The sequence below is a fragment of the Salvelinus alpinus genome, chromosome 8, assembly GCF_045679555.1.
Source record: "Salvelinus alpinus chromosome 8, SLU_Salpinus.1, whole genome shotgun sequence".
NCBI lineage: Eukaryota > Metazoa > Chordata > Actinopteri > Salmoniformes > Salmonidae > Salvelinus > Salvelinus alpinus.
The window spans coordinates 5,919,912-5,944,303 of record NC_092093.1 but is presented as its reverse complement, the minus strand read 5'-3'; the positions used below and the strand labels follow the sequence as shown (position 1 = coordinate 5,944,303).

Here is a 24,392-nt window from a genome sequence, read left to right as displayed (position 1 = left end):
TCACCCCCAGCCGAACCCCTTCATGAAGAGGAATAGCTATTGTAATATATCACAAACAAATCTAAAGGGCCCTGATTCCGTCCCCTGAGTTGAGCGTGCTTCAATGGAATGGACTTCCCTTTTTAACGCACTTTTCTCTGTATATACTGGCCTTGAACTTTAAGCATGATTAATAACATGCTCTTCACCTGCTATTCGTTCTGGGAGACCTAAGAAATGAAAGGTGTGTCTACAGATATCTACCGTATTCTGACCTTTTGACTTAATTCCACCACCTTTATGCGAGAGGAAACTATGAATAAGGTCTAGGGAACCTACCGGTTCCAAGGTGGGAAAAGGATCCATTCTCCAAGCACTGTAATTTACAAGTCGATGCAATGGTGAGTTCCTGTAACAGTTTGGATAAGCGAATTGTAAATATAAGACTTGTTTTAAATCTATTTTTACCTTATCGCTAGAGATGACTCGGAAACCAGTCACATGGCAGCAAACAAAGTAAAGTTGATGAAATGTGCCATTATGCAGAATTTAAATTGTAGGACTTTTTAACTTGCAGGGATAGGCACTCGGTCTTAATTATAGGCTACCCCAACTTCCTGTTTCTATCATGTTAAGTATTGACAGTCAGTAGGCCTAATAAACAAACTGCCAATTTACTGTTAGTTCCCTTCAGTTGGTATAGTCTACATTATCATTCCATTAATTTGCTTCCTCTAAACACTGTCACAGCCATGTGGTTGTTGCTGAGGATCATTAGCAACTGTTTAATATATAAAATACTTATTATAATGACGCAGACCAAGCCATAACCGATTGAACCTGACTCATGGCGCCATACTCGGCTGTGTCGTCACACAGTTCCATGGTTAGTGCAGGTAATAGACCAGGGTATAACCTATACTTGGCTGTGACGTTCCATGGTTAGTGCAGGTAATAGACCAGGGTATAACCTATAATTGGCTGTGTCGTCACACAGTTCCATGGTTAGTGCAGGCAATAGACCAGGGTATAACCTATACTTGGCTGTGTCGTAACATAGTTCCATGGTTAGTGCAGGCAAGACGAGGGTATAACCTACTATTCTCCTTTATTATGATACACTAACCTTTCAGCATATCATGGGGTTGCAGAATTGAATGTGGCAATTTTATAGAATGAATAAAACCACTTCTTTCATGCATAAAGGCTCTTAAAATATGTTTTTAAATACTTTCCTAACCCTAAATAAATCTACAAGATGAGTATTTTTTAAATCTACCAGTTGGTGAAACGGGGACTAATATTTTGACGGTTTTCTTTCATTGATCCCTAATATTCTGAACTGTTCTCTCCGTATAGTCTGGAGACCAAATTTAAAATGATGGCTTAAGATAAATGTACTGAAAACTGTATTGAATGACAACGCCACAAGAAAATGTTGGCCAGCAAGTGGGGGGGGGGCGGGGTGTCAGTGGTTCAATTACATTTATTCAGCGTGCGCAAGGGAACCGCGAACTACTGAGAAGTGCGTAGGAAAGGCGTAATTTCCTAAGTCGGAATCGGGGCCCCAAAATGCATAGAAACAAATAATGCAGTCTGATCTCCCACTGAGTGAACACAAAGTGTTTATTTCAAGATACTTAAGGCAAGTATGAAACCATCAGAACAAGAGTTACACTTGGACCGTAGATAGGTAGGGTTGGACATAGCCTTAAGCGCCACACACACACACACATCTGTCTTAATGCTCACACACAAGACGTCTCACCTTCTACACACAGAGGGGGGAAATAAAATAATTCTGCCAGGGTTGGGATGAATTCCATTTCAAATTGAAAGTGAAATTCCAATTATCCTTTTGAATCCGTTTACTTCTGAATTGACTGAAATGGACCCCAACCCCATCACAAGAAATGTGGCTCCAGGCTAGACTAATCAATGCATTTCAGATTATCCATCATTTCGTTACAACCTGATATTTGTTTTACTGCATATAGTAACAAATCGACTTGATAAGATGTAAAGTTCATGGTAACTATGTATATTTCTCCCGTATAACAAGCTTCATGGCACAGGCACATCACACATTCAAGATTAAGGGGGAAATAGTTATAAAACAAATAAGAAATGCACTTCTAATGAGAATAGTCACGTAAACAAAATAAACGCTATATATATATATATTCAGTTGACACTTTACTACACGTCGTCTCGGGTTACATCCCCTATGGCACCCTATTCCATTTATAGGGCACTACTTTAGACCAGAGCCCTATGGCACCCTATTCCCTGTATAGTGCACTACTTTAGACCAGAGCCCTATGGCACCCTATTCCATTTATAGGGCACTACTTTAGACCAGAGCCCTATGGCACCCTATTCCATTTATAGGGCACTACTTTAGACCAGGGACCTATGGCACCCTATTCCCTATATAGTGCACTACTTTAGACCAGGGCCCATAGGAAATAGGGTGCATTTGGGAAGCGTACTTGCTTCTTCAAGTAGAAACAAACAGGAGGACATAACAAATGGGCTTCACAGTTAATATGAACACAGTGCGCGTTTCCAAAGCAACACACTACACTAGCCTGAGGGGTATACTACAACTTCCCTTAAATATTCAGAAAATTGTTTATTTGTATTTTTTGGGGGGGAAAGTTCAACTTGAAATGGGAATGGTCTACTCTGACTCAACAACCCAAAAAATAATTATATATACACACACACACACAAAGTATGTGGACACTCCTTCAAATGAGTGGATTCGGATATTATTTCAGTCACACTGTTGCTGAGAGTTGTATAAAATCAAGCACACAGCCATGCAATCTCCATAGACAAACAGTGGCAGTAGAATGACCTTACTGAGGAGCTCAGTGACTTTCAACGTGGCACCGTCATTGGATGCCACTTTTCCAACAAGTCAGTTCATAAAATGTTTGCACTGCTAGAGCTGCCCCGGTCAACTGTAAGTGCTGTTATTGTGAACCAGAAATGTCTTGGATCAGCAACGGCTCAGCCACAAAGTGGTAGACCACACAAGCTCACAGAACGGGACCGCCGAGTGCTGAGGCGCTTAAAAATCATCTGTCCTCGGTTGCAACACTCACTACCAAGTTCCAAACTGCCTCTGGAAGCAACGTCAGCACAAGACCTGTTTGTTGGGAGCTTCATGAAATGGGTTTCCATGGCTGAGCAGCCGCCACACAAGCCTAGGATCACTATGCGCAATACCAAGCTTCGTCAGGAGTGGACTCAGGAGCAGTGGAAATGCGTTCTCTGGGGTGACGAATCACGCTTCACCAACTGGCAGTCCGAAGGACAAATCTGGGTTTGGTGGATGCCAGGAGAACGCTACCTGCCCCAATGCATAGTGCCAACTGTAAAGTTTGGTGGAGGAGGAATAATGGTCTGGGGCTGTTTTTCATGGTTCGGGCCCCTTTGTTCCAGGGAAGGGAAATCTTAATGCTACAGCATACAATGACATTCTAGACGATTCTGTGCTTCCAACTTTGTGACAGATTGGGGAAGGGCCCTTTCCTGTTTCAGCATGACAATACCCCTGTGCACAAAGCAAGGTCCATACAGAAATAGTTTGTTGAGATCGGTGTGGAAGAACTTGACTGGCCTGCACAGAGCCCTGACCTCAACCCTATCGAACACATCAGTGCCCGACCTCACTAATGCTCGTGGCTGAATGGAAGAAAGTCCCAGCAGCAATGTTCCAACATCTAGTGGAAAGCCTTCCCAGAAGAGTGGAGGCTGTTACAGCAGTAAAGGGGGGGGGACCAACTCCATATTAATGCCCATGATTTGGGAATGAGATGTTCGACGAGCAGGTGTTCACATACATTTGGTCATGTAGTGTATCTAAGTTTATATTTCTGGCTGTTTATCAAAGTTCTCTGGCTAACTCGTTGATCCTGCTTTATAGTATACCCCTCTGGTCCCAGATCTGTTTGTGCAGTCTTGCCAACACCTATGGTCATTGACAGCAGTTGGTCAGCAAGAGAGCAGGAACAGATCTGGGATCAGGCTAAATCCATACACTCCCCGTCCGAGGGCCTTTCTCAACGAGGCCAGGTTCAGTAGCCAGATGTTTTGGAACGTAGCAGATAGAAATACCATGAATAGAGCAGACATTAAATTGTTCTACATAGAAATATTTCTATCTGAACGTTCCAAAACGCTGTGCCCTGCTGAACACGCCCCAGGTTGTCATGGAGATAAAAGGATAAGGGGTTGAGGAGGAGAGCAGGGAGGAGCTATGGAAGGTGAAGTGGACAGTAGAGAGGTTGGAATAGTAGACTAGACTGATACAGATGTAGGATCTTAATTTGATTACTTTTGTTGCTGACAATTTTCCAAGCTTACTTGTAATGTAGGATTTTTTTTTTTTTTTTTTAATCTTCTAAATTTTAATTTCCACTTTGAAATTTCAGACTTGATTTGCCCTGAAGAAAAATGTATCAACCCCTACAAAAATGTCCATTAATTATAATCCACATTTCCTGTTGCAGCAGGATTATTCTCCTGCTGTAGCAAAACTGGTTCAAATGAAGGTCCTACATCTGTAAGACGAGGTCAATTAGTGGTTGTAAGTCATAATGTGCAATGATGTTTGGAGGAGCTGTAGGGCACAGTTGGTGTGTGTGTAAGAAAACAGCATATGGTGGAGAATGCAGGCAGCGTTTTGGGCTTTAGGGGAACGTTAAAGTAGAACATTCCCCCCCAGTCCATTTGTCTGGCAACGACAACAATCTACATAGCTTCCTCCGTCCAACTCTGTGTCCAAAGGCATAAGAACAGTCACAATCATTTTATATTTTGCATGATTCTACATAGCAGCCACCGAAGATCTTTGACAAAATAACAAAACAATCTAGGATTTATCTTTTATTTACATATACTGTATGTCCCAGCTCGTCCTCTCCTTATCTGGACATGTACTGTATGTCCCAGCTCGTCCTCTCCTTATCTGGACATATACTGGATGTCCCAGCTCGTCCTCTCCTTATCTGGACATGTACTGGATCACCAACTCTCCTTCTTTACTCTGTGGCTGTCCCACCTCCCTCTCTTCCTCCTCCTCTTCCTCATGGGCACCTGGCATCTGAACTTTGACCCATCCGTCGGTGGCGAGGCCATGTTTCTTCTGGTGTCGTTTGTAGTTGTCCCAGTGTCCCGTGGTGTATCCACACTGCTGGCACTTATAAGGCTTCTCGCCCGTGTGTCTCAGCATGTGTCTCTTCAGATTCATACTCTGGTTACAGCTGTAGCTACACACTGCGCACTGGAACGGCTTGGCGCCTGAGTGGACCCGCTGGTGGCGTTTTAAGTTAGCCAGGTTCCCGCAGGCGTAGTCACACAGGTGGCACTTGTACGGCTTCTCGCCCGTGTGCACGCGGTGGTGGCGTTTCAGGTTGTCGAAGTGGGCGGAGGCGTAGTCGCACTGAGGGCACTTGTACGGCTTCTCTCCGCTGTGCGTCTTCATGTGTCGCGCCAGGTGGTTGGGGTAGTGGGTGAGGAAGGGACAGGCGCTGCAGGTGTAGACCTTATCCCCACGCTCCCCGGGGCTGTTGGGACCAGATGAGTCCTTGTTCAGCATGTCCAGGGTGCACTTGGCACAGATCTGGGTGGTGGAGCCGTCCTCGTCCTCCATGGGGATACCACAGAGACGACAGGTGAAGAGGAAGGGGAGAGGAGGGAGTGAATCTCTGTCCTCGGACTTCACTCCCACCACAGCCTCAACCCTACCCCCGGACTCAGCCCCAGGTCCACAGCCAGGCACCTCCAGAAGTCTTGAGGGCTGGTGCTCAGGGAGTTCTGGTGGTGGTGGTGGTACCTTCAGTCCATCAGAGCATGGCAGGTAGTCTCTGTTATGGCCTCCTACATGGAGGTTCAGGTCAGGCCTTAGGGCTTCTGGAATGAGATCAGACATGGGAGAAACAAGCAAGTTCAACTAAAAATATATATAAAATTATTGCCTAAAATATATAAAAACACAGACAATAAGTTAAGGAAAATATACATGAACTCATCTTTAAACTATTCCAACTGGTCTAACTTGAGGAATTGTCCAGGCCTGAATCTTTAGTTCATGTTTTTCAAATCAAATTCAATGACATGGAAAGCCTTGACTTTACCTTCAGCTGGAACACTAGGCTCTTCCTCCCGGGGCCTCTTCAGACCATACCCACCTGCAGAGGGACCAATAGGAGGTCGACTAGCAGGTCTGACTGCTTCCTGTCCCACCACATGCATCCTCTGATGCCTTTTCAGGTTGCCTAGGGAACTGCAGGCGAAGGAGCAGGAGTCACAGCTGTATGGTTTCTCCCCAGTGTGAATCCTCAGGTGTCTCTGCAGGTTGACCAGCTGGGCTGAGGCGTAGGTACACAGGGGACAGCGGTACGGCTTCTCCCCGTTGTGAGTCTTCATGTGCCTCTTGACGTGATTGGCATAGCGTGAGGAGAACCCACACAACTGGCAGGAGTGGCGCTTGGAGGAAGGACCGTCGTCACCCATTATGGAGTTATCGTCCGTTCCATCGGCGCCGTCCATGCCGCCTCCGTCCCCTTCCTCGCTGTCGTCCGCTTGTGATCGCGAACCGGAGCGAAAGCCTCTGAATTCCCCCCTTTCTCCCTTGCAGCAGCGGTGACAGTAGGGCCCCACTAGGTCCAGGCCACAGCCGCGGCAGGACAGGTAAGGGGGCTCGTGGTCGAGCTGGGACTCAGGGCCCTGCTCCTGGTCACACTGCCTCGTCATACTGAGACTGCTGAAGGCACAACTCTCCTCATCACCCAGAGGGTACACAGAGATCTCAGCTGCTACAGAGTCTACAGGAGGAGAAAACAGCAGTTTTGAGGAACAGGCCAAACAATAGGAACACTTTCCTCATATTGAGTTGCAGGGCGGGATGGGGGAAGGACGGGATGGGATGGGGGAGGAAGGACGGGATGGGGGGGTAAGGACGGGATGGGATGGGGGGGAAGGATGGGATGGGGGAAGGATGGGTGGAGCTAGAGATGGGAATTTGGCGTTTGACTGTTCGAGCACTCGCCTGAAAAAACATTCCGCGTTTGTCTTATATGCCAACAGATCGCAACCATTAGAAATATATATTTATACACACACACACATATATACACATATACACACACACACATATACATACACACACACACACACATATATACACACACACATGTACATATATACACACACACACATATACATATATACACACACACACATATACATATATACACACACACACATATACATATATACACACACACACACACACACACATATATATATATACACACACACACATATACACACACACACACATACATACACACACACACACATATATATATATATATAAATAAAAATCAGTTAATAGAAAAGCAAGTGCCATTTAACATCCATTTATTCAGTCCTCCTGAGTGACGCAGAGGTCTAAGGCACTGCAACACATGCAGAACTAGAGGCATCACATGGCTCATCGGGACCGAGGGTGTACAGTCTGAACGCAACTGAGTGAAAGAGACACGGAGGAGATGGAGAAGAACGATGTGATGCTTGGCTTGGTTTCTTTTTTGTTGTGCCCCACAAAGAGAACACTAGAGTCAAAAGTAAATTAACATCGTCTTCCAAGATCATTTTACTTGCCCATTCAGGCAACCACAAAGCACATTTCCACCAAATAGTTTTACAGTATTTGAAAAAAAAGATTGAGCCTTTGAAATGCATTCTGGTACTCATACTCATGGCCATCCCTGAAAGGAGATGAGGCATCAGTCCAAAACCCAACTTGGCTAACATGCAGGTGATGCAGATAACTCAAGCATAGCCTCAAGCCCTTGACACCAGTCATTTCTAGGTTTTGTGGTCTCTGGCACATCTCAAATGGGTCTGAATTCAGTAGTAACTTTTGGACCTCCATGACATGATGCTATCATGGACCTTTATTAATAAAAAAATAATAATAAAAACTTTTTAAATTGAGAAGTAGGCATCGGTCTGAAACTAGAAAATCACGACTATATATGCCTACTTCACCCATGCTCTACCAGGGTTTTCCCAGCACACAGCTTTGACCTACTGCAAGTAGCTATGTTGGTCTACTGTACTCCCAACAATGTGTAGGCAGGTTGCTTAGGAGTCAAACCTTCTCAAATAGCTGTTTTGTCAGCTCCACGTGAACCAGCTTGACAAATTTCTTAGCTTCTCAAAATGACAAAGTGGTGCCTAAAAGAGAGAAGTTGCACAGGTTGTAAACATTTGTACGGTCTTCCTTGAGAGTTCGGGAGCTGGTCTCTCCCACCGTTCTCTCCTCTGACTAGTGCTGACTAGTACGCGTCGTCACACTCCCTTGTCCCTTGCAACTCAACGATGCCCAACGAAGCCAAAGGCTCTTTAAAGAGAGACACCTAATTAATGAAAATAAGCACACACACACACACACACAGTGCGCTTTCGTGCCGGTGTGTCGGGAAAGAAAGGATGGTGTCAAAAACTATACAGGAAAGAGAATGGTCAAAATATCCCCTCCGGTAGGCAAACCCAGGACCTTCAAATCACAGGTGAGCTACGATCCCTGTTACGTAAAATGTACTATTAAAAAAAAAGACACGCGTTCGCTCAAATGTTTGTTAATTAACTCCGTACTAATTGAACGTTTCATTTTCTTGTTTGGTAAAAAAAAGCATTTGATGTGTTAAACTTTCATTTGAGCACATATCTAACCAAGTTAGCAAGCATGACATTTTCGTTATACTACGAAACAGGTCCAGCAAGCAAGGAATGATCATGATGATGTTTCACGTGGATGCTTCGTGTACAACTCGTATGCATCCCTGCTACTTTTTACTTGTTGATGGCGACCTCAAGTTTTTGGGAACACATTGAAAAGTAACTTGGCACTGTGTGGATCAGTCAGAGCACAATCTGGATAACAATGACAATAAGAAAATGTAATTGAGAGGAGAGGGAGCGTACTGAATTAATACGTAAAGGCTGGAATTTGCTCTCTGGGTCTTTTAACAGCAACATTCTGGTGTGTGCATGTATTATAAATTAGCAGCATGGCACTTTTCCCAGAGCTGGCTATAACAGCAGCCAAGGAGGTTCGCCAACTTATGTTTGTGCTCTAATTACACAGATGACTTCAGCCATGAAAACCCTTCCATCATTTTGCTTCTCATCCAACTGGCGTTAGCTAGCTAGCTACAACTGCTAGCGAGCCGCTTGCCGTCTACTAGCGAGCCGCAACTGAATTGCACCGGTTTTACAACTCAGATTCTTCTGAAATGCTACAAAAAATGTAGCACATTGTTTTTTTTTGTTGTTTTTTTTTTAAATTGGGCAAAAATGTGCACGTAAACTGTCAATTTAATCTTAACTGTTAGAAATGTACTCAGTCCAAATCGATCTAAATACAATTGTCACTTTATGGACGCTGTTGTTTTAATCTGACGTCTGAAGTTAATATTTGAACTACGTTTGAACAAATTGTCAGATCAAATCAAGTTTTATTTAGACATGGAATTGTAAGAAATTGTATTAGATATTGGTAACTTGTTTTAACAACTTCTCAACATTAGCTATAGTTGACACAACATGCACACAACCCCTCTTTCTCTTGGACATATGCTGATCTCATTAGACATGACAACCACCGACACACACAACTCCCCTCCCCCATGACAATTATAGACACACACAACTCAAGGTTGGAGCACAAGACAAAGGACTGTGGGAAGAGCCAATGGAATGTCGACATCAGGCCTGATCAGGACTACCCAAGACCCAGATCGACCAATCGGAAGGCCAGACTAACAGATCAACCTACTTTGCTTGTTGCCTATATAAGCTGTATGTACTGTGTAGAGGGCCTCTTTCCCAGACGATTCCATACGAATCAGACAGAAAGGAGCCGTGCTGCACGCTTTGCCTAATATCTTTACACTTGAATAAACCTGCCTTATTATACAATTATCCACCTCGTCCTATGTCTCCACTTGTTCTCCTGTCTCCAGTAAACGTTTTATCAACAGAATGCAAAAATGTGTTTGACATGAGAAAAAAAAACGGAAATATTTACTACAAAAACATGAGGTTAAAAAAAATATTAAAAAAGCTGGAGAAAATAAATAATTGATGACCCTAATGCTAACGACCCTGTCAAAAATCCGGTAGAGTAGTTCTCGGTGGGGTGGCAGGACGGATCATGGCGGGAGGAGTGTGCTGTGTACCTCCAATCAAGTTGATTTGCCAATTGTAATCGACTTTGGTGTCAGATAACAGTAAGGTGGAAGGGATATTTTTAATTTAACATTGGAGTTTCAACCGGTTTGACGCGACTATAATAAAGCACCACGTTATAAGTGCTAAACTGATTCCAGGACATTAGCACTCTCCTCAGAGACACTTTATAAATTCAGGCCCCAGGTCTTCCTCACACCAGAGAGATTTGACCTAAATTGTGACTAAGCTGGGCAAATAAAGCTTTAATAAATAAATAAATGAAGTACCAACCTGAGTACTTGTCGTCCAGGCCTAGGATCTTGTCATGGTCGGAGTCACAAAACTCAAGGTCGTGTCCCAGGAGGAAATCTGCCTCCAAGGTGAGGATTCCTGGAGCTCCAATGGTTACTACACCATCTTCAGAATCCACTGCAACACAGAGCAACAACATACGTTATCGATAACAAAAATATAAAACATGTAAAAGTGTTGCTCCCATGTATCATGAGCTGAAATAAAAGATCCCAGACATTTTCCACAAATCACAACAAAAACGTATTTATCTCATTGTGTGCATAAAATGTGTTTACATCCCTGTTTTATACTTTGCCTAGATAAATCAATCCACCTGACTGGTGTGGCATATCAAGAAGCTGATTTAAAACAGCATGATCATTACACAGGTGCACCTTGTGCTGGGGACAATAAAAGGCCACTCTAAAATGTGCAGTTGTGTCACAACACAATGTCACAGATGTCTCCAGTTGAGGGAGCGTGCAATTGGCATGCTGACTACAGGAATGTCCACCAGAGCTGTTGCCAGATAATTGAATGTTACTTTCTCTACTATAAGCCGCCTCCATCGTTTTAGAGAATTTAGCAGTCCGTCCAACTGGCCTCACAACCACGTGTATGGTGTTGTGTGGGAGAATGCAACTGTTCTTCCAAGGCCTGCATCCTCAACAGACATGTCATCCATTGAGCATGTTTGGGATGCTCTGGATCGGAGTGTACGTTTGTGTGTACCAGTTCCTGCCAATATCCAGCAACTTCACACAGCCACGGAATAGGAGTGGGACAACATTCCACAGGCCACAATCAACAGCCTGATCAACTCTATGTGAAGGAGATGTGTCGTGCTGCATGAGGCAAATGTTGATCACACCAGATACTGACTGGTTTTCTGATCCACACCCGTACCTTTAAGGAACACTATATATACACACACACAAAAGTATGTGGACACTCCTTCAAATTAGTGGATTCAGCCAAACCCATTACTGACAGGTTTTCCTTACAGTTCTCTGCTGCCAATGACTGGAACGAATTGCAAAAAGCACTGAAGCTGGAGTCATATCTCCCTCTATAACTTTAACGATCACTGTACCTGTCCATAGCCAATCTGTAAATAGCACACCCAACTACCTCATCCCCATACTGTTATTTATCCTCTTGTTCTTTTGCACCCCAGTATCTCTACTTGTACATCATCATCTGCACATCTATCACTCCAGTGTTAATGCTAAATTGTAATTATTTTGCCACTATGGCCTATTTATTGCCTTACCTCCCTAATCTTACTACATTTGCACACACTGTACATATATTTTTCTATTGTGTTATTGACTGTGTGTTTGTTTATGTGTAACTCTGTGTTGTTTTTGTCGCACTGCTTTGCTTTACCTTGGCCAGGTTGCAGTTGTAAATGAGAACTTGTTCTCAACTGGCCTACCTGGTTAAATAAAATACAAATAAATAAAACAGGTATATAAAATCAAGCACACAGCCATGCAATCTCCATAGACAAACAGTGGCAGTAGAAATGGCCTTACTGAAGAGCTCTGACTTTCAACCGTGGCACCATCATAGGATGCCACCTTTCCAACACGTCAGTTTGTTAAATTTCTGCCCTGCTAGAGCTGCCAGGGTCAACTGTAAGTGCTGTTATTGTGAAGTGGCAATGTCTAAGAGCAACAACGGCTCAACCGCAAAGTGGTAGGCCACACAAGCTCCCAGAACGGTACCGGCGAGGGCTGAAGCACGTAAAATTCGTCTGTCCTCGATTGCAACACTCACTGCCGAGTTCCAAACTGCCTCTGGAAGCAACGTCAGCACAATAACTGTTTGTCTGGAGATACATGAAATGGGTTTCCATGGCTGTCGGCTGGAGTGGTGTAAAGCTGGAGTGGTGTAAAGCTGGAGTGGCGTAAAGCTGGAGTGGCGTAAAGCTGGAGTGGCGTAAAGCTGGAGTGGCGTAAAGCTGGAGTGGCGTAAAGCTGGAGTGGCGTAAAGCTGGAGTGGCGTAAAGCTGGAGTGGCGTAAAGCTGGAGTGGCGTAAAGCTCGCCACCATTGGACTCTGGAGTGGAAACGCATTCTCTAGAGTGCCAACTAATGTTTGGTGGAGGAGGAATAATGGTCTGGGGCTGTTTTTCATGGTTCAGGCCCCTTAGTTCCAGTTAAGGGAAATCTTAACGCTACAGCATACAATGACATTCTAGATGATTCTGTGCTTCCAACTTTGTGTCAACAGTTTTGGAAGTGCCCTTTCCTGTTTCAGCATGACAATGCCCCCGTGCACAAAACGAGGTCCATACAGAAATGGTTTGTCAAAAATCGGTGTGGAAGAACTTGACTGGCCTGCACAGAGCCCTGACCTCAACCCCATTGAACGCCTATGGGATGAATTGGAACGCCGACTGCAAGCCAGGCCTAAATCACCCAACATCAGTGCCCGACCTCACTAATGCTCTTGTGCCTGAATGGAAGCAAGTCCCCAGAGCAATGTTCCAAACATCTAGTGGAAAGCCTTCCCAGAAGAGTGGAGCAAATGGGGGGACCAAATCCAATGAATTTTGGAATAAGATGTTCAACATACTTTTGGTCTGTGACCAACAAATGTATATCTGTATTCTCAGTCATGTGAAGATATTTAAAAATTGACAAATTTCCTCACATGAACTGTTATGCAGTAAAATATTTGAAATTGTTGTATGTTACGCTTCTATTTTTGTGTCCAGTATAAAATAAATCCCAAATAAGGTAACATCATAAAAACAAAGTATCATCCCTAATTTTCCAGAAAAGGCCTACTACCCTTTGACAAAATGTCACCAAAGACAATCATTATATGTAAGAGAATTGTATGCTGTTAAATGCCCTGAAAAGTAACAAAAACATCCTAGTAATTTGTATTTCCTTCTCTGAGTTTCTCAGGCCCATGATGCACCTGTACTGACCATGCCTTTTGGATGATAGCGGGGTGAACAGACCGTGGCACAGGTGGTTGATGTCCTTGATGATCTTTTTGGCCTTCCTGTGATGTCAGAGAGCAGGCAGGCAGTGTGCATCCGTTAATGCGTTGGGAAGACCGCACCACCCTCTGGAGAGCCCTGTGGTTGCGGTCAGTGCAGTTTCCGTACCAGGCCGTGATACAGCCCAACAGGACGCTCTCAATTGTGCATCTGTAAAAGTTTGAGGGCCTTAGGGGTTAAGCCAAATTTCTTTAGCCTCCTGAGGTTGAAGAGGCGCCGTTGCGCCTTCTTCACCACACTGTCTGTGTCGGTGGACCATTTCAGGTTGTCAGTGATGTGTACGCCGAGGAAGTTGAAGCTTTTGACCCTCTCCCCTGCGGCCCCGTCGTTGTGGATAGGGGCGGGATCTCTCTGCTGTCTCCTGTAGTCCACGATCAGATCCTTCATTTTGTTGACGTCAAGGGAGAGGTTATTTTCCTGACACCACTCCACCAGGGCTCTCACCTCCTTCCTAGAGGATGTATCGTCATTGTTTGTAAATCAGGCCTACTACTGTTGTGTCGTCTGCAAACTTGATGATTGAGTTGGAGGCGTGTCTGGCCACGCAGTCATGGGTGAACAGGGAGTACAGGTGGGGGCTTGTGGGGCCCCCTGTGTTGAGGATCCGCAAAGTGGAGATGTTGTTTTCTACCTTCACCACCTGGGGGCGGCACATCAGGAAGTCCAGGACCCAGTTGCACAGGGCGGGGTACAGACCCAGGACCTCGAGCTTAATGATGAGTTTGGAGGGTACTATGGTGTTGAATGCTGAGCTGTAGTCAATGAACAGCATTCTTACATAGGTAATCCTCTTGTCCAGATGGGATAGGGCAGTGTGCAGTGCAATGGCATCTTCTGTGGATCTATTGGGGTGGTATGCAAAATTGGATGGGGGTCTAAGGTGTCAGGCAAGATGGAGGTAAAATGATCCTTAACTTGATGTTAGAAAGCCATGTTTTGCCTTAAATGACAGAAATTCAAACTTGTCAAAGTTCATGTAAAAAATTTTTTTGAAAACACCATGGATATACACAGCTATGAATATCCAGCAGTCGATGACACCAGCTGCCTGTAGTCTGCCACAGAGACCTTCTGAGTTAACTCTGCTGCCCTCTAGTGGAGAATGTGATGCATGACAGTACATGACTGAACACGTCTGGTTTGGTCTCTCAAATGGCACCTACTCCCTAGGCAAGTAGATTCAGCTGCGGGATGGTTTTTGTCTGGGCATAATTATAATTTTTTGTACATTACAAATTGACTACAGCTAAAACTCCAAAAATTAGATTGTTATGGCTTTATTCAGGTCGTAGTTGTAAATGAGAGCTTGTTCTCAACTAGCCTACCTGGTTTAATAAAAGGTAACATTAAATAAAAATGTAATTTGTGGGAATACTTAGTGAACAGATTTCCTACATAAAACACATTTGTATCTGAATTCCTTGAGATCCTAAATCTGACCCGTGCCCTATGCACAGAGTGTACATTAAGAACACCTTCCTAATCTTGAGTTGGACCCCATTATGCCCTCAGAAACAGAATCAATGTGTCAGGGTCATGGACTCCACAAGGTGTTCAAAGCGTTCCACAGGGACGCTGGCCCCCATGTTGACTCCAACGCTTCCCACAGTTGTGTCAAATTGGCTGGATGTCGACCCATTCTTTGATACACACGGGAAAGGTAAAGGTATCTGTATGCTACAGGGTTTCCATCTTGCTCTTCACAGGGGTTAAAGGTATCTGTAGGTTACAGGGTTTCTCACAGGGGTTAAAGGTATCTGTATGCTACAGGGTTTCCATCTTGTTTTTCACAGGGGTTAAAGGTATCTGTAGGTTACAGGGTTTCTCACAGGGGTTAAAGGTATCTGTATGCTACAGGGTTTCCATCTTGTTTTTCACAGGGGTTAAAGGTATCTGTATGCTACAGGGTTTCCATCTTGTTTTTCACAGGGGTTTAAAAGGTATCTGTATGCTACAGGGTTTCCATCTTGTTTTTCACAGGGGTTTAAAAGGTATCTGTATGCTACAGGGTTTCCATCTTGTTTTTCACAGGGGTTAAAGGTATCTGTATGCTACAGGGTTTCCATCTTGTTTCTCACAGGGGTTAAAGGTATCTGTAGGTTACAGTAGATGTGAGTTTCCTTGTTTTTCACAGGGGATAAAAACAACAAACATAATCCCATGACTGAAACCTAAATCGATCTCAGATTGATTGTCTGTGTTAACCTCCCCTTTCACGTGATAAAAGTCATGACCATAATGCTTTTAGGGAAAGAGGATCATTTTGTACATGTATTAAAACTGCAAGTTTGGCCAATTCCAGTACCGTTTTTAGAGGGTCCGGAGGCCTCCCTGGGATAATTGTTATATAGAAGGACCGAGAAGCTCAGTTCTGGTTACTCTTTTTAAAAAGACTCCAAAATGAATGAAAATAAAATTATGTTGATACCATCAAAAATATAATTCCCACCTCCAGAAATGAGCCCAATAACATATTGGTAAAAAAAGTAAATAATTTCATATAGCCTATAGGTCTATTATTTTGTACATTTAACCTTTATTTAACTAGGCAGGTCAGTTAAGAACAAATTCTTATTTATAATGACGGCCTACCCCGGCCAAACCCCAACAACTATGGGCCAATTGTGTGCCGCCCTACGGGACTCCCAATCACGGCCGGTTGTGATACAGCCTGGATTCAAACCAGGGTGTCTGTAGTGACACTTCCAAGCACTGAAATGCAGTGCGCCTTGCGCCACTCGGGGTCCCAGATGTGCTATGACCAACAAGCATTATCACCTGTAGCCCTACTGATGACGCATAGTGGCTATAAAATGTACATAAACTGAAGCATGGAGTTTGTCCATCTGCATTTACCCCATTGGACACATCCAGATTGATATTAATAATTATTTTATTATGAATATATATATATTTTTTTTATACAAATTATCATTCACTCAAAGGTATAGTTATTATTTATTTTTTTCACCTTTATTTAACCAGGTAGGCTAGTTGAGAACAAGTTCTCATATTACAAAGTATGTAATTTCAATATCAATATATATATATATATATATATATATATATATAACATCAATATGTCATATGTTCATTTGGTTCCGTTCACCTAAAAAAAAAGAGACGTTCATTTGGCTCCCAAATGGCAGTTTGTTCATTAAGGCTTAGAAACGGAAGAAATAAAAGAAAAAAAACGGGGAAAACATTTGTAAATCTCTAATTTAAAGCTTTTAAAAAAAAGTGAGTTTAAATACATTTTTACCTGACCAAAGTATTAGATAAGTAAGGTTCTGTATATTGTTCCTGCACTGAGGAATTACCATCTTCATGCAACCGAATCACACACATCAAGAGCCATTCTGCAGATAATCACAGAATGTTTTTATAATCGTTGTCTGGAGCTCAAAGAAAGCAATAGTAACCGTATGAACCGTGTGATTCGGTTCCCGACGTTCCCCAAATAGAGACTTTCATTGGCGAACGACCCATCACTATTGTTGCGCAGCTGCTCCTAAAAGACAAGTTATGCTCTATTCCGAAAATGTGACCGGAGGCTCCGTATTTAGGGTGTGACGCATTGCCAAGCCTCCGGAGGCATGCAGAGACCAAATTGAGCTCTGTACCGCATTGCCGTGCGTCTCCCACATTTTGTAATAACGCGGAGGTCTCCATATAGCTCCGCATTGGCATGATTGGTTGAAGGTAGGTGAGGACGGGAGGTCCTGTATAAAACAAACTCACTTTCTTCAAAACAGTTCTGTGCAACAGCTCTGCTCCGCGAAGCGCAAGAAGTGTGAATGCCCTGATTTCTGCAGAGGCCGTATCAACGTAAATGCTACACGGCTAATGCAGACGTCAGATTGACCACGCAGCGCCTTTAAACCATGATTGAAACTTAAGTTGTTAAATGATACCAAACCCACAAATTGATGGAGAAAATACATGTTTTAAAAAAGTAGAGATGAAAAACTGGGACCCCACTCTTTAACAAAAGCCAAAATAAAAATGTCGAAATACATTTTCCAAAACTGCGTTTAAAAAAAAGTGTTTTCCCGCAATCACATTAAGAATAGTTGTGCATTGACTGCTTGTCAGAATACGGTTTCTCTCCCTATCGCAACTTGAATTCACCTCAAGGTGAATCACTCTCATAGACCACACAACAACAAGCCGACTAGTTAAAATAGGTCCAACTATTCTACTATGGTGGTAGTCTGATTTAGTTTGAACAGCATTAGTGGCATTGTAACATAGCATCCTGATCTGCATGTTAAAGTAGAGGCTTGAATGGCTGCCTGCGGTGCATGTGTAATACACCGCTGGTTTTGAGTTGAGCGCTACCGCTCATTAGACTGTTTAAAAAGGATACTTCAGGATTTTGAAGCCTACTTCTTTATCTACTCCCCCAGAGTCAGATGAACTCGCGGATACCATTTTTTAAATATATCTGTGCGTGCGGTTTGAAGGGAAGTTGCTAACTGGCTCTAGCGCAATTGCTAATTAGCGTTAGCGCATTGACTTGAAGTCAAGAGGTGCATGCTAACGCTAGTTAGCATTGGCTTGCTCAACTACATTCCCCCTGAGATTTTTTTTTAATTATGGATTTACACCGATCTCTAGAATCCATATGATGGAAATCCATTGTGAATAACTTTAACCCCAGCGTTCACTACCAATAGCTGGCAGCCCACCTATGAGTAGCTTGCCAAACAATTCAGAAAGTAGATGCAATTTTCACATGTTCCAACACACTGTCATAAACACATTTTTTAAAATTGGCCCAGATGCACAATTAAAAGGGGAATTACACAAAATAAATGTGTCTTCTGATGTGATTAAAGAATTGACATGGATTCAGAACTGTCATTTTAGTTGTGGGTAAAAAAACAACAAAGAAAATCTAAAACCAGATAATAAAAAAACAGATTGGGGGGGGGGGTTCTGATTTGAAAGGGCCCCTTTAGAGTTTCTCATTGACCATTATTTTACCAGGTCTAGTGACAGAAAACAGTGAGCTACTTTCTATTGTACACTAAAGACCAGGGGAAGAGTTGAAGAGAAGAATGTGCCTATTTGAACGCTCTTTTTGTTAGCTCTCGACACTTTAAAAAAAAAAAAGTAGCTCTCATGCTAGAAAAAGGTTGGAGACCCCCTGCACTAAAGGGAATCGTCATCGAGCTAAATTAATGTAGGAGGGTGATGGGAGGACTGTTGTTAAGGCACTAGTCCATGTTAATGACAAGATCTCATCTGCAGCCATCAACAAAAAAATTAAATCCTGGTAAAGTGTTTGACATAAGATACAGGAAATGTACCCCATTTATCATATTCAAGACACTTCCTGCATTTTACCATGGATGCGTCTCAAATTACAACCTGTTCCGTATATAGCGCACTACTTTAGACCAAAGCCCTATGGCGGTCTGGTCAAACGCAGGGCACTATGAAGGGAATAGGGTACCATTTGAGAAAGAGACCATATTCAAGTAATTTCCTGTGGGAAGAATCTCAATTGCGTTTCCTTGATTCCTCACATCCTTTCTCCTTTCCCCTCTGACCTTCTCATCCAATGGGATTTGAGGAGGTGAGAGGAATCAAAGCAATGCAATTGAGATTCTCCTGCGTCTTTGACGTTATCAGAAAAGCACAGCATTGATTTTCACTGCTACGCAGACGATACACAAGTTTCCATTTCTGTGTCAGAGGATTTTTAGCTTCACGGATAAATTAGACTATTAGTGATTTAAATAGTTGGATGGCTCAAACATTCTCCGGCTAAATCAAGGCAAGACCGATGTACTTATTGTTGGAGCCAAAGCACAGAGCGAGAATCCGGTCGCACATTTTAATTCACGGGCAATAAAGATAACACCAAGTAAAACAATTTTTTTTTTAACCTAGGTGTTATTTTAAACTCTGAATCACACATTAGGAATGTGACCAAAATAGCTTTCTACCACCAGAGGAACATTGTGTGGCCAATTCTCTCTCTCAGGCTGATACTCCATGTTTTTATTACAAGCAGGATTGACTACTGTAATCCTGTCTGGTCTACCCAAGAAAGCAAATTGGTCAACTGCAAAGATACAGAATTCTGCAGGGTGGGTACTGACCAAGACCAGACAGAGAGAACACATTACACCGGTTTTAAGGTCTCTGCACTGGCTGCCTGTCAGTTTTAGAATTCATTTTAAGATTCTTCTATTGGTTTTTAAATCAATCCATGATTGTGCATCCCAATACACAGTACCAGTCAAAAGTTGACATACCTACTCATTCAAGGGTTTTTCTTTATTTTACTATTTTCTACAGTGACGATATCAAAACTATGAAATAACACATGGAATCATGTACTGTAGTAACCAAGAAAGTGTTAAACAAATCTAAATATATTTGAGATTCTTCAAATAGCCACCTTTTGCCTTGATGACAGCTTTGCACACTCTTGGCATTCTCTCAACCAGCTTCACCTGGAATGCTTTTCCAACAGTCTTGAAGGAGTTCCCATATATTCTAAACACTTGTTGGCTGCTTTTCCTTCACTCTGCGGTCAACCTCATCCCAAACCATCTCAATTGGGATGGCCGATTAATTAAGGCCGATTTCAAGTTTTACACCTTTATTTAACTAGACAAGTCAGTTAAGAACACATTCTTATTTTCAATGACGGCCTAGGAACGGTGGGTTAACTGCCTTGTTCAGGGGTAGAACGACAGATTTTTACCATGTCAGCTTGGGGATTCAATTTTGCAACCTTACGGTTAACTAGTCCAACGCTCTAACCACCTGATTACATTGCACTCCACGAGGAGACTGCCTGTTACGCGAATGCAGTAAGAAGCCATGGTAAGTTGCTAGCGAGCATTAAACTTATCTTATAAAAAACAATCAATCAATCATAATCACGAGTTAACTACACATGGTTGATGATATTACTCGTTTATCTAGCGTGTCCTGCGTTCCATATAATCGTGCTCATTCGCGAAAAAGGACTGTCGTTGCTCTAACGTGTACCTAACCATCAACGCCTTTCTTAAAATCAATACACAAGTATATATTTTTAAACCTGCATATTTAGTTAATATTGTCTGCTAACATGAATTTCTTTTAACTAGGTCAAATGTGTCACTTTTCTTGCAACAGAGTCAGGGTATATGCAGCAGTTTGGGCCGCCTGGCTCGTTGCGAACTGTGTGAGGACTATTTCTTCCTAACAAAGACAGCCAACTTCACCAAACGGGGGATGATTTAACAAAAGTGCATTCGCAAAAAAAGCACAATCGTTGCACGACTGTATCTAACCATAAACATCAATGCCTTTCTTAAAATCAATACATAGAAGTATATATTTTTAAACCTGCATATTTAGCTAAAAGAAATCCAGGTTAGCAGGCAATATTAACCAGGTGAAATTGTGTCACTTCTCTTGCGTTCATTGCACGCAGAGTCAGGGTATATGCAACAGTTTGGGCCGCCTGGCTCGTTGCGAACTAATTTGCCAGAATTTTACGTAATTATGACATAACATTGAAGGTTGTGCAATGTAACAGGAATATTTAGACTGATGGATGCCACCCGTTAGATAAAATACAGAACGGTTCCGTATTTCACTGAAAGAATAAACATTTTATTTTCTAAATGATAGTTTCCGGATTTGACCATATTAATGACCTAAGGCTCGTATTTGTGTGTTATATAATTAAGTCTATAATTTGATAGAGCAGTCTGACAGAGCGGTGGTAGGCACCAGCAGGCTCGTAAGCATTCATTCAAACAGCACTCTCGTGTGTTTTGCCAGCAGCTCTTCACAATGCTTCAAGCATTGCGCTGTTTATGACTTCAAGCCTATCAACTATCGAGATTAGGCTGGTGTAACCGATGTGAAATGGCTAGCTAGTTAGCAGGTTAGCGCTAATAGCGTTTCAAACGTCACTCGCTCTGAGACTTGGAGTGGTTGTTCTCCTTGCTCTGCATGGGTAACGCTGCTTCGAGGGTGGCTGTTGTCGATGTGTTCCTGGTTCGAGCCCAGGTAGGAGCGAGGAGAGGGACGGAAGCTATACTGTTACACTGGCAATACTAAAGTGCCTATAAGAACATCCAATAGTCAAAGGTATATGAAATACAAATGGTAGAGAGAAATAGTCCTATAATTCCTATAATAACTACAACCTAAAACTTCTTACCTGGGAATATTGAAGACTCATGTTAAAAGGAACCACCAGCTTTCATATGTTCTCATGTTCTGAGCAAGGAACTGAAACGTTAGCTTTCTTACATGGCACATATTGCACTTTTACTTTCTTTTCCAACACTTTGTTTTTGCATTATTTAAACCAAATTGAACATGTTTCATTATTTATTTGAGGCTAAATTGATTTTATTGATGTATTTAATTAAGTTAAAATAAGTGTTCATTCAGTATTGTTGTAATTGTCATTATTACAAATAAAGAAAATTGCCCGATTACTCGGTATCGGCGTTAAAATCATAATCGGTCGACCTCTAGTTACTATACCCCCAGCCTCTGGAATAGCCAGAGAACCTGAGGAGGGCTGAAACTGTTTGACATATTTAAAAGAGAACTTAAAAATACACATTTTAGCTTTGCTTTTTAGTCATTCAGTTTTTATTGTTATGCTTTTTTTTTTATCCTCTTATGTTTGTGTCTTTATTTTCATAGATTTTTTATTAGTTTTCCCCTTTGAATCACATTCTGTTGCATTCCATGTATGACATGTGCTGTATAAATAAAGCTTAATTTGATGACATAGCCTAAGGGAAATGACTTGTATAAGCTATCTGATAACATTCAAGTCATTTCCTGTAGGCTATTAGCTTCATCTAACTATGGTTTCTTATCATTTTTGGACATCTGTTCCTCAAAGATTATCACGTGAAAACAATTGTTTAAGCATTGCCAGGTTCTCCAGTGAAATGCCTATTGGGGTAGGATGGTTTTATCACAAAGTATGTCCATTTCACCATCTTGGATGACATTATAAATAGTTTACACCCAGTAAACAAATGATGTTGTGAATGAATGCGGTTGTTCCTGTATTTCAAAATGTGACTATCCGGTAGTCAGTGTACACAGACAGGACACATTGTAAAACAAGATTAAAGACTAACAATGGCATTATAATGCTCGTTTCTGCATACAGAATGGAGCAGCCGTCGCTGTTCTATACAGGGCCAATTCATATAACAGTTGGCCTGATATCCAAACCTTTTTTTTTTTTTCTTCTTTCTAACATTCCACTTTTTGTATTCTTTGTCATATGCCCAACATTACCTATGTTTAGAATGGGTACCAGTCTGTTTGCGCTATAAGAATGTGAAAGTTTGATCCCTTACACTTGACAGATTGAGGATTCTGTTGTTTTTTTCTGGGCATCTTCCGGTCAGCCTCTCTCTTTTGCCACCTCTTCTGGAAGACCTCGGGAACGATCAGCTCATGTTGCTTTCCAGGAAACTGTGCTTCTCCAGTAGTTCTAGACACAGATACAAATAAAAAATAAATAAAGATCAATTCAGATATGCCAAAAGCATTTAAGCAATTCAGGCATAATTGCACCTAGCTACATCTCTACATAGCTCTGGTAAAGGCACAGTTAACTAGCAACTGCGTGACTCGGACCTAGGTAACAGGTGTACATCCATGATTAAAATGCTTTGTTAACATTATAGATAACCTTAGCAAGCCATTTGGCTGAGTAAAGGGATGCGGCCAGATCAAATCGCTCCGGTGGATGTTGTTGCAGCTTGCTCCCGGCCCTTAATGATCCTTTGTAGACAGCTAGCTATCTAATTATGTTAACTATCTAGCTAATAATGTTAGCTTCAATGACTACACGTAGCGTTACCAGGCTAATTTGACTGAAAGGCCAAAAAAAAAGTAGAAAAGATATTAGCTAGCTAACTACTGTTTTAAATGTAAGTGCAGTTTGTTATAAAAAAGTATACTTGCTAATTAATGACAGGATGTAGACAACGATTAAGATCCGTAACGTTAGCTAGGTAACCTTAGCTATAGAAGAAGAAAAAAACAAGTATGTGCGAAACTAGCCGACTAACGTTAGTTATCAAGCTAACTTACCTAAATATCATAAATAAACCTCTCGTTTGTAGCCGTTTTCATCCAGTAACTCAACGCTCCATGTAACCGTGCATAAACGAGATCTAAATGACTGTGTCTAGATATCCGCCATTTTTTTAATGTGCAGCTGCGACAAAGAAAGACAATTAATGGTGTTTTTCATAACTTAATTGATTTTTTGATTTCCATTGTATACATTCTCTTCCGCTGTTCACGTGTTTCCGCATCCTAAATACATTTCCGGTCGACTGTTTCGTGGTACATGTAGTTTTTTTGGAGTGCCTTTCTGTTAAAAATAATTTCAGCCATTTGCAGCCTATTTAAAGGGACATTTCACTGCTACTCTTTCGCTGTATATGGCCATTAATATGTCAATAAAATGTAATATGTGCAAATACGAGAGTTTGTGTATCTCACCTGAGTCTTTCTTTTTTCCAACGCACTTAAGCCAAAACTACACCCATTATTCAGAGCGGCGTTCTACTCCCCTCCCATTGGCTAGCTAACGTTGTCTCACTCACAGGCGATCAGCGCAGAGATATTTTTAGAGTTTTAATGAGTTGTAAAAATGTCTCAGAACTACCGAGGTAAAGACAGTTTAGGATATTCGCGCTTTCAAACCTCAATAGCTTTCAAACCACTTGAGCCACAGACTCCAAATAAGTGTCATGATGTTGGAAAAATTGCACAGGTCTTATGTCTTTATTTTACGATTTGGACATTAATTCGCTTTCCAAAGCTAATAAACA

General features: G+C 42.2%; 1 protein-coding gene across 2 annotated transcripts; it reads right to left on the bottom strand.

The window, feature by feature from the left end:
• Positions 1-1,587: 1,587 nt before the first annotated feature.
• znf513a (zinc finger protein 513a) lies at positions 1,588-23,863 on the bottom strand. 2 transcript variants are annotated; one of them, XM_071412486.1, is made up of 5 exons: positions 23,644-23,863; positions 22,902-23,038; positions 10,528-10,665; positions 6,129-6,818; positions 1,588-5,904 (listed from the first exon to the last, which is right to left on the bottom strand). In XM_071412486.1, the coding sequence occupies exons 1-5, from the start codon at positions 23,652-23,654 to the stop codon at positions 4,997-4,999; spliced, it is 1,884 nt and encodes a 627-aa protein (XP_071268587.1). In that variant the 5' UTR covers positions 23,655-23,863; the 3' UTR covers positions 1,588-4,996. The 2 variants fall into 2 exon arrangements, with proteins under 2 accessions (XP_071268587.1, XP_071268588.1); XM_071412487.1 differs by lacking the exon at positions 23,644-23,863 and adding an exon at positions 23,240-23,589.
• Positions 23,864-24,392: the final 529 nt, after the last annotated feature.